At 39.8% G+C, this 14,584-nt stretch overlaps 1 protein-coding gene and 1 long non-coding RNA gene across 9 annotated transcripts in view; one reads left to right on the forward strand and one right to left on the reverse strand.

Moving 5' to 3' along the window:
• LOC146655507 (transcription factor COE3) overlaps positions 1 to 7,505 on the reverse strand; it is a 66,869-nt gene extending 59,364 nt beyond the window's left edge. For all 8 annotated transcript variants that reach the window (XM_085427896.1, XM_085427893.1, XM_085427895.1 and 5 more), the window contains exons 1-6: positions 6,778 to 7,505; positions 6,332 to 6,488; positions 5,958 to 6,021; positions 5,626 to 5,681; positions 3,607 to 3,680; positions 1,866 to 1,934 (exon numbers count right to left, since the gene is read on the reverse strand). In XM_085427896.1, the coding sequence (XP_085284022.1) occupies positions 1,866 to 1,934; positions 3,607 to 3,680; positions 5,626 to 5,681; positions 5,958 to 6,021; positions 6,332 to 6,488; positions 6,778 to 6,908 (551 nt within the window). In that variant the 5' untranslated portion in view covers positions 6,909 to 7,505. The remainder of the gene's footprint in view (positions 1 to 1,865; positions 1,935 to 3,606; positions 3,681 to 5,625; positions 5,682 to 5,957; positions 6,022 to 6,331; positions 6,489 to 6,777) is intronic.
• Positions 7,506 to 7,633: 128 nt separating this feature from the next.
• On the forward strand, positions 7,634 to 14,336 carry LOC146655508 (uncharacterized). Its single transcript, XR_014914313.1, has 3 exons — positions 7,634 to 7,707; positions 9,321 to 9,456; positions 11,945 to 14,336. It is a non-coding gene; the product is annotated as an uncharacterized LOC146655508 (long non-coding RNA).
• The last annotated feature ends 248 nt before the right edge of the window (positions 14,337 to 14,584 follow it).

A 14,584-nucleotide genomic window follows, 5' to 3' on the forward strand; every position in this document is an offset into this window, starting at 1 on the left:
AAGTAATTGCAGTAAATAAGCTTACATAGCAAGCCTACAGTGTGCTCTGGCCGTGTCCGTAACTCTTGCTAAACCCTGCAACCTTTCACAAGCACCCCTCTCTGCGAGCCTCCTTCAGTCACTGGGAACCTGTGTGGGTCTGTTAGGGTGAGCTGACGGGCTCATAGTTACGACATGGAGACAATGGGAGGGTCTAATGAGGAACATATGCTTTTGTGTTTCAACAGAGCTGCTCATTGTGCAAGGAAAGGGATACTCTACTCCTATTCAGACTCGTCACAATGAAAATCCGAGCCCTCCCTGAGCCAGTTGAGCTTACAATATCCATCCGCTTCTTTCTTCCCTGTTCTTTTTTTCCCACCCCTCTTCTTGACTTTAATTCTCCATGCATTCATTTTGCTTATTGTACTTAAGTTACATGTTTTGTCCCGCAGATTGAAGAACAATGGCGTGCGAAACTCTAAACAGTAAAAGGCAGCAGAGCAGCACAAAGCAAACATGAAAGCGGCGGAAATCAGGAGACGTAGACGTCTCAAGTTATATGTTAATGTTTGCACTATCGCTGTCACTATTGTAAGGAACAAATGCACCTGACTAATGAATTAAGAAATCCTTGCAATCCGGCGAGAAAAAAAAAGGAAAAAGCTATACTCTTACGATGCCCTAAAAAAACCCTCAATAGTTTTCTTGTACTTGCATTGAGATACATTCAGCCACAGCAACAGCATGAACGACATACAAGCAGCACGCGTGTGTGTTTGAGGATGTGCATGCGTGTGTGTGGGTGTCTGTCTGTCTGCGTTTGTGTCCTTGTCTGAGTGTGCATCTGCGTTTATCTACATGTGTGTCTTTGTGAGCTTGACTTCAGACAGCAGTAGCTCTGGTAATCCATCCAGGCTCCCAGGGCAGCCAGCTCCTACTTCCTGATGCATGAGAAGCCGCTGGAGTGGAGTGGCAGCAACAACTGCTCAGCCCTATTTGATTACTAATAAGAGAGTTGTCCCCTCTGTCAGATACCAGGCATTCTCCACTAAGCAAACAGTGATTCCAGCTAGTCAAACATTAGCATTGCTGTCTCTCCCTACTACGTGGTGAGAGTTACATTGAGATCGACGCTCAAACTACACCCCCTACCTCACCTCTATAGCCACCGAACACACATAAGCACATAAGCGCGCACACCCTCGTACCACCAACCTAAACATATTCACATTGACCAAGACCTATAGTTTCACAGTGTGAGGGAAAATGTCAACGCCTGGAAGAAGGCCATTTATTCTCCCACTTTATAAAGTGATGAAGGTAATATAAAAGTGGCAGATAACTAGCCTGAAGGTGCAGAACAAAACAGCAGACATAAAATGTTTATCCCTCCTAAAACAAAGCTTTAATGGCACCTAGCTCACAGCTAACTTGAACAAAGGAAACAGTCAATGAAAAACAACTATTGACAGTGTAAGCATCACTGTCATAAACAAAGAAAGGAAGCCAGCCAAATAAATGCGAAGTTGCCTAAGCTAATTAGGTGTATTCCCAGCATGATCCTCTAGTGATTGAACCACCTGTGACTGAACAAACCCTATCCAGGTGGTGACCGCCCCTCAGTGCACAGGTACTTGGGAAAGACACCCCTCAGCCACTCACACAGAGTCACCCACAGTTCCCACACTGTGGGCTGTAAGATGCAAGTCAGCCCAACTGGGCCGTCTGGTACAGCGGGAGGGGACTAATTTGTTCACTAGCTCATCCATGTGCCTGCTCATCCACTCAGTCACTCATGCATTTAGTCAGTCTGACGCTCACTCATTCACTTACTCATTCCCTGTTCGCAAACACAGAAAAGGAAAAAGCTGCACACGGCCTACCTGTCAATGATCACTGGGTCTGAGGGAGTCTCGTTCCTGTTTCCACAGCTTTTCTTGTCACAGCATCGGCTACAAAAACATAGAAAAGTGTGTTACAGGGCAAGCGATACTTTGCACAATAAATACAAATAAATAAATAATGCACAAAAAAAAAAAACATGCATGTATTACGCGTATCTGAGTGCTTTTGATATGGGGGGTAAAAATTACCATGAGATTTCCTTCACTCAATCTATCCTTTCCATTGATGCTGATGGCTGATAAAAATGGTGAAAACAACATGTTGTGTTGTTTGGCTTAGTGTTGGAGGGGAGGGGAGTGGGGATTGGGCCAGGAGGCAGGGGAGTCACTTTTCACAGCTTCAGCTTTTGTTTACCTCTAATTGCCAAGCTGCTATTTCTGAGGGAGATGCAAGGTGCCACCCTCAACCAATATTTCTGCGGGGCATTTATCAATTATGGCCTCAAAAGCACTAATCTATCTTCCACCACATGTTTCAACCATCTCCTCCCTAAGCCTATAGCTAGCTGCCTTTCACTTCTTTGATTGGGACTGGAATAAAAAAAAACAGCAAAAATAAACAAATACATCATCCCAGCTTCCATTTGAAATGAAAACATATAAACATATGTGAATAAGATTGATTTATGCCATATGGTGCAGAAAGGGAAAACAAAGATTTTGTGCAAAGCTACTGTCAGTCAAGCACACGCTATTTAAATATCCCTGATTTACATGACTTTCTAGAAGCAATAATAAAAAAGTGTTTTATGGCTGCAAAGTACTGAGAAAAAATATATAATTCAAAAACTAGTTTATTACACGGCTAAAATAAAATATGCTTTAATTAGATAATATATCAAAAGAATATTCTCATTATGTATATCTTCTTATGTGATAATAGGCAGCAGTTGTAGTAGTTGTTTTATTCAGCAGCAAAATGCACTTCCCTTTGGAAAAAAAAATATATTACCTCTCGAGCACGACCATATTCAATGTGTCACAAATAAGTGATGGATGCTTGTATAAATTGAGCGTGAGTGATGAGTTTATGCATGGAAAAAGACAAATCATTCTCAGCTCTCATGCTGCACTTGCTCTCAACCAGTAACTTGAACAATGCACCGGTGCAACAAAGGAGCGGTTAACCGACAGTATCCGAATTCAATGTTCACAAAGCTCATGCTGAGCTCAACAATAACAACAAAAGGCGTTTTTCCTTTTAGTATCAATGACACCGCTGAATAGCAGCGCAATATGAGTGGAGATTTATGTGGTTAAATGACACTAAAAGGCTTGCTGATCATTGTTGACAGGTGGGATCAACTGAGAATTGAGTACAAAAAAAAAAGATGCATAGCATGCAGCATTAATGCATAACAGAAGACACATTGTCCCTGGCATGCTGATATATAATTCTTAAAATATAAAAACAAACTAAAAGATTAAAAAAAACAAAACCACAACTTATGTACTTTGTCACTGAGTGTTTATTACACATTCAGTTCCCCTTCACTGGAAAAGACCATTCATTTTCACTGTCATATTCATATCAAAGTTGAATCACATCATATCAAAGTTAGAAATGACAGCAGCTCTCTCTCGCTCTGTGGCTGCTGAAGGACCACAGGACAGTTTTGGCTCGCTGCATCACATCATGAGTGTCAAAACTTATTGAAGGGGAGGGAATTACTTTTTGCTTGAATCTGCAAAATGGACAGAGCAGGAAAATAACGCTTACCTGCACATAATTTCATGAGTAAGAAGAACTCTGCACATTTCTGGATTCTTGTCTTGACCCTCATAAACTATGGCCTTTGAAACAAAATGAGATGGAAATAAAGTGAAAACACAGCCGTCGTTTTCAACACACACATCAAGAAAACTCTTGAACTGGCAAATAATTAGGCTACTGTTTAACAAAATAAATCAGGGCATGAACACACGTGATGTTAGAGCAACACAATATAACAGATGAGACCAAATACTGAATAGGAAATGTGGTTCAAATAATCCCAGCATTCCCCTGTGCTGTAAATTATACTGATTTCTATAAACATAAATGACTGTCTAAATTTAACTATTAAAAAATGCACAAATATCAACTGCTTCTACATTTTTGTGGCAGCAATAGTAAAAATTTATATAAAAATAAAAGTAGCAATCCATATATTTAATAATAATCATAAACTGTATTTTTTATTAATCTGGATAATATGTGGCACAGACAGACAGAGGAAGAGAGAGAGGGGGGGAGACAGAGGGATTTTCATAAGGAGAGATCCAATAGAAGTGTCATCAATATGCTTATAATCTGGGGATATTTGGGGGAAAGTGTTAATGGGCAATCTGTTGTTTATTTTGAGCCGCTAACAATGATCTTTCTGTGGATAAAAAGCGGTGTCTGGCGGTACGGTTGAGTAATTTTTGAGCATTGGCTGAAACAGATGGCGTGGAGCTATCAGTTCTGCCGCTCTTCTCTCCCTCCCTCGATCCCTCCCTCCTTCTACCATTTCTAAGGATAGACACTTTACTCCCTCGTACGCTGAACCGGCACCGAGTGTAAATGCAAAGCAAAGCAACAAATTATAAAGAAAATATTGCACATAATGCCAAAAAAATCTACATATATATATATATATATATATATATATATATATATATATATATATATATATATATATATATATAATAAAAAAAACCTGATAGGTTGCACTTAATTTTTACGTTCTGTTTGCCTAGAATGAAATTTGTATTTTTTGCCCCTGACTCTCTTTATGCCAACAGGAAAGAATGACTTTGAAAAAGTGACATATCTGAACCAGGTCGCATCACTCTCTCTCGCTTCTAAAAGCTGTCCTACTTGACCTGCTGTGGGGTTTTTTTCCTCCCCTCTCTTCTTTTTTTCGGGGGAACCAGGCGATTATCTATATTGGTTTGATTTATGTGGCTATTTGCAGCTGTAGAAACAGAAATCCATAAATTGCTTGTTCTGCGTCATTGACTCGGATCATTCGCACAGGAATGTTGTCTGTGACCAGTGGTCCAGGCTTCACGGCTCTATTCAGGAGGCTGAGGCTCTAGCTAAATCCTCTGTTTAATAATAAAACACGATATGGAGAGACGAAAGCGTGGCGTCTAATTTTATTTTCCCTAATCATAATTAAGTTCGGTAATCTAAAAAAAAACAAAAAAAATACTCATAAGCATTTTTGGGGGTTTATTTTTACGCTATGAAAGCCATTCACGTGTTTACACCTGAGCAGAATTTTTTAAATGTCTATTTTTATAAATATAACATTTAAAGCAATTTTTTTTTTTAAAAATGTTTAGACCGTCACCTCTGACTCTTTGCAGGAAAAGTCAAATCGGATCATATGGAGCAGAGGTAGTGTTTAAATTTTAATGCTGGACAAACTGAACCTACAAAAAAAAAGACTCAACTCTGGCGAAGAGAAATTGACTTTAGGGTCTTGCAATATGATATGGTCAAACGTAAACAGTCAAAATGGAAGCTGTCTCTTCTGATTCCATCTGTAATTTGATTTTTATTTTGTGCCACAACTGCATTTTGCAAGCAGATTTTTTTTTTTTTTTTTTTTTTAGAAAACCGAGAAGTGTGTCTATGTATCTCAGGGGTGACGATTTACACGCCATGTTAAGATTTTGTTTGGCTTTTTTTAAATGTTTTTTCCTCCCCCACTTGTGAACCGTGGAGTTTGCACTGTGCGCAGAAACAAGTGTAACAGCAGCAGCTTACCTGCTTCGTCATGGAATCGATTAACCGTATGTAAAGATCCTGTTCTGTTCTGACGCCTGGGGAGAGAAAAAGAGGAGCACTTTTACATTTTTAAGGAATTGTGGGTAATGAATTTATGAAAATAAATAATAATAAAACCCTCAAAAAAAGAGAAAAAAGAAAAAAAACTTTTCATTAAAATCTAAGAGTTCAGATAGTGATTATAATTTTATAATATTATTATTATTATTATTATTATTATTATTATTATTACATGTGGTTTTACGCACACAGACAAACTCACTGATAGATTTTCACATGTTTTTAAAAATATTAAAGACAGTTTCACTCACCGTTACTGTACAATAACTGTAGTTTGTAATGTATCCCATTGTTAGTTTTTTCACTGGTTGGTTCCTGCAGAAAACAACAGTTTGTGAAAATCAGCAATCAGAAAAACAACTGCCCATCACCACCACATGTCTATGCGTTTAAAAATAAATTCAGAGTTTTGGTGCTAAAGAAGAGAAACGGCTTTAGATGCTAAAATGACCCTCTGTCATCAAGGAATTGAATTTTTCCTTTTTTCCTTTTTTTTCTTTTTAAAGAAAATCAATATTACACGTGACTTCCCCTTAGTAACCCATTGCCCATTTCTGAGTACATAATTTCGATACATGTGCTGATTATGTAGAGAGGTGCATGTATTCTAAAATACACCGCTTACTTTTTCTTTCTCCACAAAGTCCACAAAAGCTGTCCTTTCGATCTCCACGGGCTGACCCTGTCTGTCATACAGCGCCAGGACGAAATGGAAAAAATTGGATTTTCTGAGGTTGGAAGGGGGCTGCTTTTCATAATGTGCCCGTGCCAAGCCGACACCGCTGCGGGGAGAAAACAAGAGACCATCTCGGTTAAGCACCGGACACCGGGGATACTAGATGATGGAGAAGCTGATGGAAACATTGGAGATGCAGAAGCACGCTTGAGTACGGGGGAGATTTCTTGATTTGTCACAATAATGGGTAATCTGATGTAATGAAAGAAGGGAAAGCCGAAGGGGGGGCATTTATTGGGAGACCGTAATTGATACAGAGTATTCAGGGGATTGAGGGGTCGATATGATGAGGAGGGAATGCGTGAGAAAAATCAGATGCTTTTTGGCATGCGTACCTTTGGGCGGCTGTGTTTGCATCCACCACCCCAGCTGTGTGCATCCAGGAGCGGACCGAGTTCAGTCCACCCAGCGGTTCCTCCTTCATCGTCGTCCCACCCCGCGGTATAGTTTCCTGAATCCCAAACATTTAGGACAATTTGCGTGAAAAAGAGCCTCCTGCGAAATTAGGCAAATAAACGTCCAAGCGTGTTATCCTTCAGGGTTTTTTTTTTTTCACGGGATAAGTAGCGAGAGCCGATTCAGACTTGCGAGGGAAAACCCGGTCCACAGGTCTTGCCTCCCTCTTCAGTCCGTCCGATGTGAACAATTCTCAAAGTGCTGTACTTAGTTAGAGCGGTATCCACAGACTGGAAAAGTGAATTGTTCAATAGACAAGATTTTTTTGTGTTGCTATTGTTCCTCTGTTTTTTTTTCTTTTTCTTTTTTTTTTTGTGCTATTCACAGAAAAATCGATGGCAGTTGTTTGTGTTTGTGGGTGATGCTGCTCTCAAAGTGCCCACATCCCTGAAGCACCGCATCCAAAACCTTCAGGACTTCTTGTTGAATAAAAAACCCACTCCTGAAAAGGTGCTGCTGCTTCTCCACAAGACAAACACAGGCAAAGGCTGATCACCAGTGGAGGTGTTCCTAGTACACAGGAGAGGTGGATAAGGGGCCCTTTCGCGTCGTGCAGGATGGATGGGAACATGCAAAACTAAGCCCTCTTTCCCCGAGGACTGAAATCTTTCCCGGGAGCCAAAACTCTAAACCCACGGGAGAGGCGCTGTCAGAATATGACGCTGAAGGGGCGTGGTTTTGACCATATATGGAGCTCTGACGGTTCCTGTCAGGCAGTGGCGCTCCACTGTACGGGTACAGCCCTATAGTGCAGCAGCTTGAGAACACTCATTCGCTCCACTTTTCCTCTTGCTTAGGCCCTATATGTGGTGAGTTTGATTTTTTTAATGATATGGAAAATTCAACCGGGTGTAACCATCACACATAATGAGGAGGAAAATAATAATAATAATAAAATAATCATAATAATAATACATAACAATTATTCGGAATTCAGTGCTTATTATTTTTAGCTGGCCTACCGATTGCAATTTCCGTGATTAGTTTTATTATAATGGATTAAAATTAATAGCATTTCATATATTTATTCGATTAAATTTGTTAACACCATTACAAATTGACTTGATGAGACTGTTTGTTCACTGACGTATCGAAAGCATCTCAGTGTCTGTGAGATTAAAGGCCATAAATCATATTTCAATAAGAGCAGATTATGTTTCTTCATAAAATTGATATATATTCTATTTCGTATTGTGATCGCGTGCTGTGGGTTATGTTATTGTAATTAAGGTGTAATTAACACAACGCGGAAATCATAAAATCACACATGATTATAAATATTTTAATTTACATTAACTTTTCATTGATCATTTTTTTTAACAACAGGTATTTGACTCATTTGTTTCGCTGGGGCAGTCGGGCAGGGTTTTTTTTTTTTATGTTTTAGTTTTTGCGCACAAAATCCAAAAAAGGGAGCAAAGTTTGGAAATCAGACGGAGTTTTTCAGCATCTTTGTTATTAATGTCAAAACAAATCAGTCACATCGCGGTGCCATTTACTGCAGATAAAGTCAGGTCTTTTGACCTCTTTTATAGATTAAAAATCAGAGTCGGTGTCTCATGACATTAAACAAACTTCGGGAAATCCATGGTTCTATGTCTTCCGCATTTAATGCACGCCATGTACCTAATAATCAGAAACATCTTAATCATTTTTAAAGAGCCAACTGCCTACATGTCCGACTCCGTCCGAGAGGGACAAGCAAGCAATTCGGTTCATTAGTGGTGAAAGGGGGGAGAGGATGAAGGAGAGAGGGGAGGGTGCGAGGAAGAGAGATGTGTGCTAGATGTGTGCTATATCCTGAGCAATCTATCTAGCTGGTGCAGAGGGTTAATAGCTGCTGCCAAAGATAAGTGAATTATAAGCTGTTGCTTTCACCTCTACACAATCTATTGCCAAATTGCCCAGTTACAAAACCAGGTTGTAGATTTTTTTTTAAACTTTTTATTTTTGTTTTTATTTTTTATTTTTTTTAGAGAACTCAAAGTTTAAATTTGTGGGGAGGGGAGGATATGAGAATGAAATCAAATGGGTGCTCTATGTTAATTGTATTTTTCCCCCTTAGATGAAACAAATCGAGACGCGTGCTGCAAATGTTTTGTCTGTTCTACCGAGATTGCAAATATCTTTTTTGCACAGAACTCACTGTGCTTTTTGCACAGTTTCAAGTCGCTTATTAGAACTTAACCCCTGATTACACGCACCGAGGCGATTTAAATCTGATTATCAAATTAGGAGACTTTGAGACAAATCCTCTTAGATCTGATACTGTTGACTGGAGAGGGAAAATGGATCTCCACACCCGTCACGTAGGTAACGATGCTGTCCTGAAAGGGAGTTTTAAACCGTATTTGACAACAAATGCAGCTGCCCCGCTATTTCAGAAGATATTAAAGGAAAATGAATGCAAATCTGTGTGCAGGAGCCATCTGGACGTGGAGAGAGGGAGTCAGCTGCTCCACACACTGAGGCGCGGAGCCTGAATCCGTCTCAGCTCATTCTGTGGGATCATCTGCGTGGTGGGCTTACACCGTGGAAAATGCGCTCTCCATCATTAGGTGAAATGTTAGCATCAAAATAAAAGAAATGTTGATCCCCGTTTGTTTTAGTGGTTGCATGCATGAAAACTTTGCACGGGCGTGGAATTAGACCATCTCAGTCACATTTTCTTTTTATTACCCACCCCCTCCCCCACTCTCCTTAAGAGATTTTTTTTAAATCCACTTTTTTCAACAGCGTGCTAGAGGTAAGTGATGGGTGACAGAGAAGGGGAAACAATTGCAAACTATTTCATCTTGGCCGCATTAAGCCAGCCTGAATGCTCGTATAAATGACCGGCTGATAACACGGGGGCCCTGTTATCTCACTCTTTCTATTCAGTGATCACAATGAGTGAACCCCCAAAGATTTGGACCTGACCACTGATATAAAACCAAACTCCTCGGGACGCGTGGTTTCCACTCAAAAAAAAATGTTACAGGGTGACTTTAGAAGACCTCCCGTCTCGACGGGACGAGGGTGACGTCTTCTTTTTTGTGTGCGTGTGTCTATGTGTGTGTGTGTGTGTGAATTTACGGGGCGAGGCCCTCATGATCTCCTTAAATTTGCATGTAAATGGCGACATCAGCCTATACGCGTGCCAGGGGCCAGCGGGCCTCCCAGATGTCAAGGCAAAGTCAATCAGCCGGCCGCTGCCCAGCTGTCCATCGATGCACTTTATTGGGACAACACTTTCATTATGCTCACCTGCATTGTTTCCTAATGGATTGATTGGTAAAAAGCGAAGTGAAGGAAATTTTATTAGCACCCACCAAGCAAGTTTCCTCACGGCTTTATCGCAGAGGTTGTTTTAAAGTGATCTTTTTCCCCCTTCTCCTTCTTCTTCTTTTTTTCGATTAAATATTTATCAAGTATGCCCACAGTTAGGCATTATTCCAAATTCCATACGGAACAAATAGGCAATCAGCCCACTTACTGTTTACAGCTAACATCGCCTGTTCCGTTGTTTAGAGCTACAATATTTTGTGAAAATATTTGAAGTTGAAATTTAAGTTACACCGCGCAAAGAAAACTAATTTAGGGAGCTTCAGCCTACAGCCTTTGTTTAAAATTTCTGTCACTTGTAGCTGAATTAGAAAAGATTAACTCCAGCTGATGCTTGTGCGTTGACAATTTTCTCATGAGTAGGGAGGAAAAAAATACACATCACTTATATCAGTTTCCCCCATCAGTTTTAATTAAATTACCAAATAGCTTGATTCCGCATCACATATATATAAAAAAAAAACCTTCAGTGCAAACTTTAGTTATTACAACTTATCGGCCTAATAAATGCACGCCTAAAATTCGATATCTCATATTAAAACATGGTTTTCACGATATTTTTTAATTATTGTAGTTAGAAAAAAAATCAAACGGCCAAGAGTGATGAGATCAATCATGAAGGCTGTTCGTGTCAAGTTGGAGCTAATAGACGGACAGCGCCCCTCGTTGGTTACACTTGAGATCATGGAGTCGATATGAGGCAGCTGTGTTGTTCAGTGACAAGATAGCAAAATCTCAAGTTTGGTTTATATGTAACTGCTTCCCCACTGCCCCACGAGCTACATTTTCTTTTTTCAAATTCAGGTACTATTTTAAAAAGCAACAGAATTATTTTTAAAATAATAAAAAAAAAATTTTTTATTTTTCTTTGTCATCTCGCACACTAGAATAAGAAAAAATAACAGATATTTGAAGGGCTAAAAAAATTAAGGAAAGAACGTTTTTTATGTATTATTATTATTATTATTATTATTATTATTATTATTATTATTATTATTATTTCTGATGTGTTTATTGTGTGTCTGAAATAAACATTATTTGACAATGTGCTGGTGTGACCTCACGTTTCGTCACTAACTTCTGTCAGAGTGTTCATGTTAATTGTGTGCAGTGGTGAGTTCTGTCAAGGGCATTGCCCGTGCGCACAATTTGCATTTCCATTCTGCTGTGGAAATGATGAGAGAGTTTCTGCGCGGTTTAGAGCCTCGCGGCGCAGTCTGTGGGCGAATTACATTTAAAGAAGGCGAGAGAAATTAAATAAGAAACCGAGACCACTTCAGGGCTATTAACATCTAAAATATCCCCTGGAAATTTAGACCAAAATACACATGACCAAATACCCAGGATACCTTCGCTCTTAACACAGCCCTGGTCTTGATTGTGTCCATCACTGTTTTGTAGGCCTATCTAAAATTCTTTATTTAAAAAAAAAGTTATCACGCCGCCTCACATTTCTCAGTGGCGATGATGGAAGTGAGGCAAATTTGATTATTCAGCTCTAAATCGGAACATATTAACTTAATATATAGGCGCCCTACTGCCAAACAGACTGTGACACTCAGAAAAATGGGTGCAAAAATCCGACTTTAAAGGTCAGTTTAAAAAAAAAAAACCCTCATCAGTAAGTATGATGTGGGCACATGTTGCATCGGGGAAAGTGGCCTCCAAAAGAGGAGGCATCAGCTTTAACCTTGTTCCTTTTTTTTCTTTTTTTTTTTTTAGAGCGCCTGTGCATGCATGACCAAAGAGGCAGCAGCCTTTCCCTCAGTACTCCAGAGACCTTTAATTTGCCTGTTGACCCCAGGATGGAGGTGTTGCCAACTCACAGTGATACTACCTCACCCACAAGAGACTAATAATTCTCAAGTTACTTACATCAAAATATATATTTTCAACATGTTGCATCAGTGCCTCTAATTCGTTTTTCTCCTTTAGGGGCTGCCATTATAAAGGAGATACATATTTGATGGCAACTGGCAAGTCTACAAATGCATTTTGATTTTAGTCAGATTATTAATATCGGACTGTGTTACTATTAACAGAAATGTTAATTATGATGTCAAGACAGAGGGAGTCAAGGTGAAAGCTGCACAGCAATAGCTAAAAATAATCCATGCCAGCCAGAGTACAGTATGATCCTGCAGAGGAGTGTTACTGGCAAGGGACCTTTTTGCTGCAACAAAGAGGTGGAAAAGAGGAAGTAAATGAATTAGAGTACAAGCCAGATTTTGTCTTTGTTTCATCCACACTTGTCCTGTCCCTATTTTCCAACCTCTCCCTTTTCCTTGCTATTGGAAGTGCTGCAAATTGTATAATGCTGGTCTTTGTTCTACAGAGTCAAGCCACATGAATAGCCGTCCTGAGCACACACAAAAACACACTGACAAACTGATCATCTTAAAAAAGCAACGCCCTGGTGCTCACTTGGCCTACTTTCCACGGCAGCACTGGGACGTGGGAAGAGGAATAGAATTCAGGGGAGGATGTTCTTGCACTCTGGGAAACATTCAGTATAGCAAGTGTGATGCACATAAACATAGCCTTTGCATTGTCAACCTTAGACCGTATTTGCCCCAGATAACTAGTCCCCATGTGCTAGACTATTCTCTTTGACTTTGCAATTGAAATCCTGAGAAGATTATGCCAAAGCTAAAAGAGGCAAACTCTGGGGTGGGATTTCAATTGTCAATTCCTGTTGGATTTTATAGCATTATGACATATAGTACACCATCTGTTACGCTTCCCGTGACTAGGTCTACATCTGCACAAGTGGAGCTTATTGATGTGAACATCAGTACAACTAAGACCTGGTTTTTGAATGGACAGCAATTTTCAATCACCGATATTTTTCTCCTGAATCCCGTTTAACACAGATGTATGACTAAGTAGCGGGGTCTCTAGCTTACAAAACACCAGAGCAAATTAAAAAGGTGCAGGAAAGTAACCACTCCTAACTTTAGCTAAACAGACTTCCTGGAGCGCTAGATAATCTGGGGCTTCTATGTACACCGCCTAACCAAATGTCGACATCTGTGAGGGTGTGCATAAAGAAAAGCTCCTCAGAGAAACGGGGGATAATAATCTTAGTTCCCCTCACCTTCAGCTTGCCCATAGGGGTTTAAAAGGGAGATGAAGAAATCCTATGTAAACATGCCAAGTCAAATTTTCACTTGAAATGTGACATAAAGGCAAAGGGCAACCTTGGTGCATCGCTAATGTGCTTCCACGCATGAGTTTTCCAGTGCCCCTGGATGTAAACAATTGATGTATTCAGTCTGTGGTTTGAACACTGACTCACTGTGCACACTTAATATGTTTGAGCATCTTCTTAGCCATCACTGTACATTTAGTGCATAGGTGAAGAGCCCAAAAGAAGTCAACACAAAGCCTGTACACAATCAGAATCTCTGTACTCAATAGCTGCATGAAAGTGAGTTTTGCTCTCCTGAGAAACATACAAAGTTTGAGCATCTGTTCCATCATGTAGTCTTTGTTGAGAAATTAAATATTGAACTGATCTAGTGTACCATGAATGTTTCACTCACATAGTGATTAGACAGACTGGAGAGGCAAGACATCGCAGCACTTTACTCTCTACTTTCATATACTGTATTTGTTGGTCTTGCCTTTAAGTGTTTCACGCGCCAGATTGTGTTGTTGTTATGGAAAATGTTTTTTAATGTTGCGTCAATTATACTTAGCATGCATGTGTAACTCGACACAAAAGTAAATTCATATGCATGCTACGTATGTGCACAAACGCAATCATCCTCAGTCTGATAATTGCTGTATAGTGTAGTCCAGCTGAAGCAATATAATTGGAAAAAAGAGAAAAACATAAATTAGAGTTTTGGTTTTATGATTCAATTATGAACTTGGCAGCATCTGTTTTTTCATACTTTTATGTTATTGTGAATATGGAGAAAATACTGATTGGTTTTCTTGTCGCATCTCAGAATAAAGGGCGTCTCTTTTATAGTTTCTCATCCCTTACTCCAAATCAACAATTGTCTCTCGGGAGAGTCCCAAATGATGTTTCCTGACATAAACATTTTGGATTATAATGGGCAGACCAAGCCAACGTGCAAGCAGGAGAAGGAAACAGTATCATCACAGAGATCATAAAATGGTGTCGTGAGTAGTCTTTTGTCCAGGACCATAGGAGAGTTCTGTTGCTAAAGGGAAGGACAAAAGCAGAAGGCGCCACGGGTATAAGGTTCCCCTGAGCAACAATACTGAAAGTTTCAACTTGCAGCACATGGGTGTAACTTTAACTGGAATACTGTGGATCAAAGACTCACAAACAAAGTGGGTGGAAATGCTGAAGGAGTGTCTGTGCTCAAGTGAAGGACAGGTTCACTA

This window comes from Rhamphochromis longiceps, linkage group LG13, assembly GCF_057381845.1.
Source record: "Rhamphochromis longiceps isolate RC_006_pf linkage group LG13, R_longiceps_female_GT1.1, whole genome shotgun sequence".
Lineage (NCBI taxonomy): Eukaryota > Metazoa > Chordata > Actinopteri > Cichliformes > Cichlidae > Rhamphochromis > Rhamphochromis longiceps.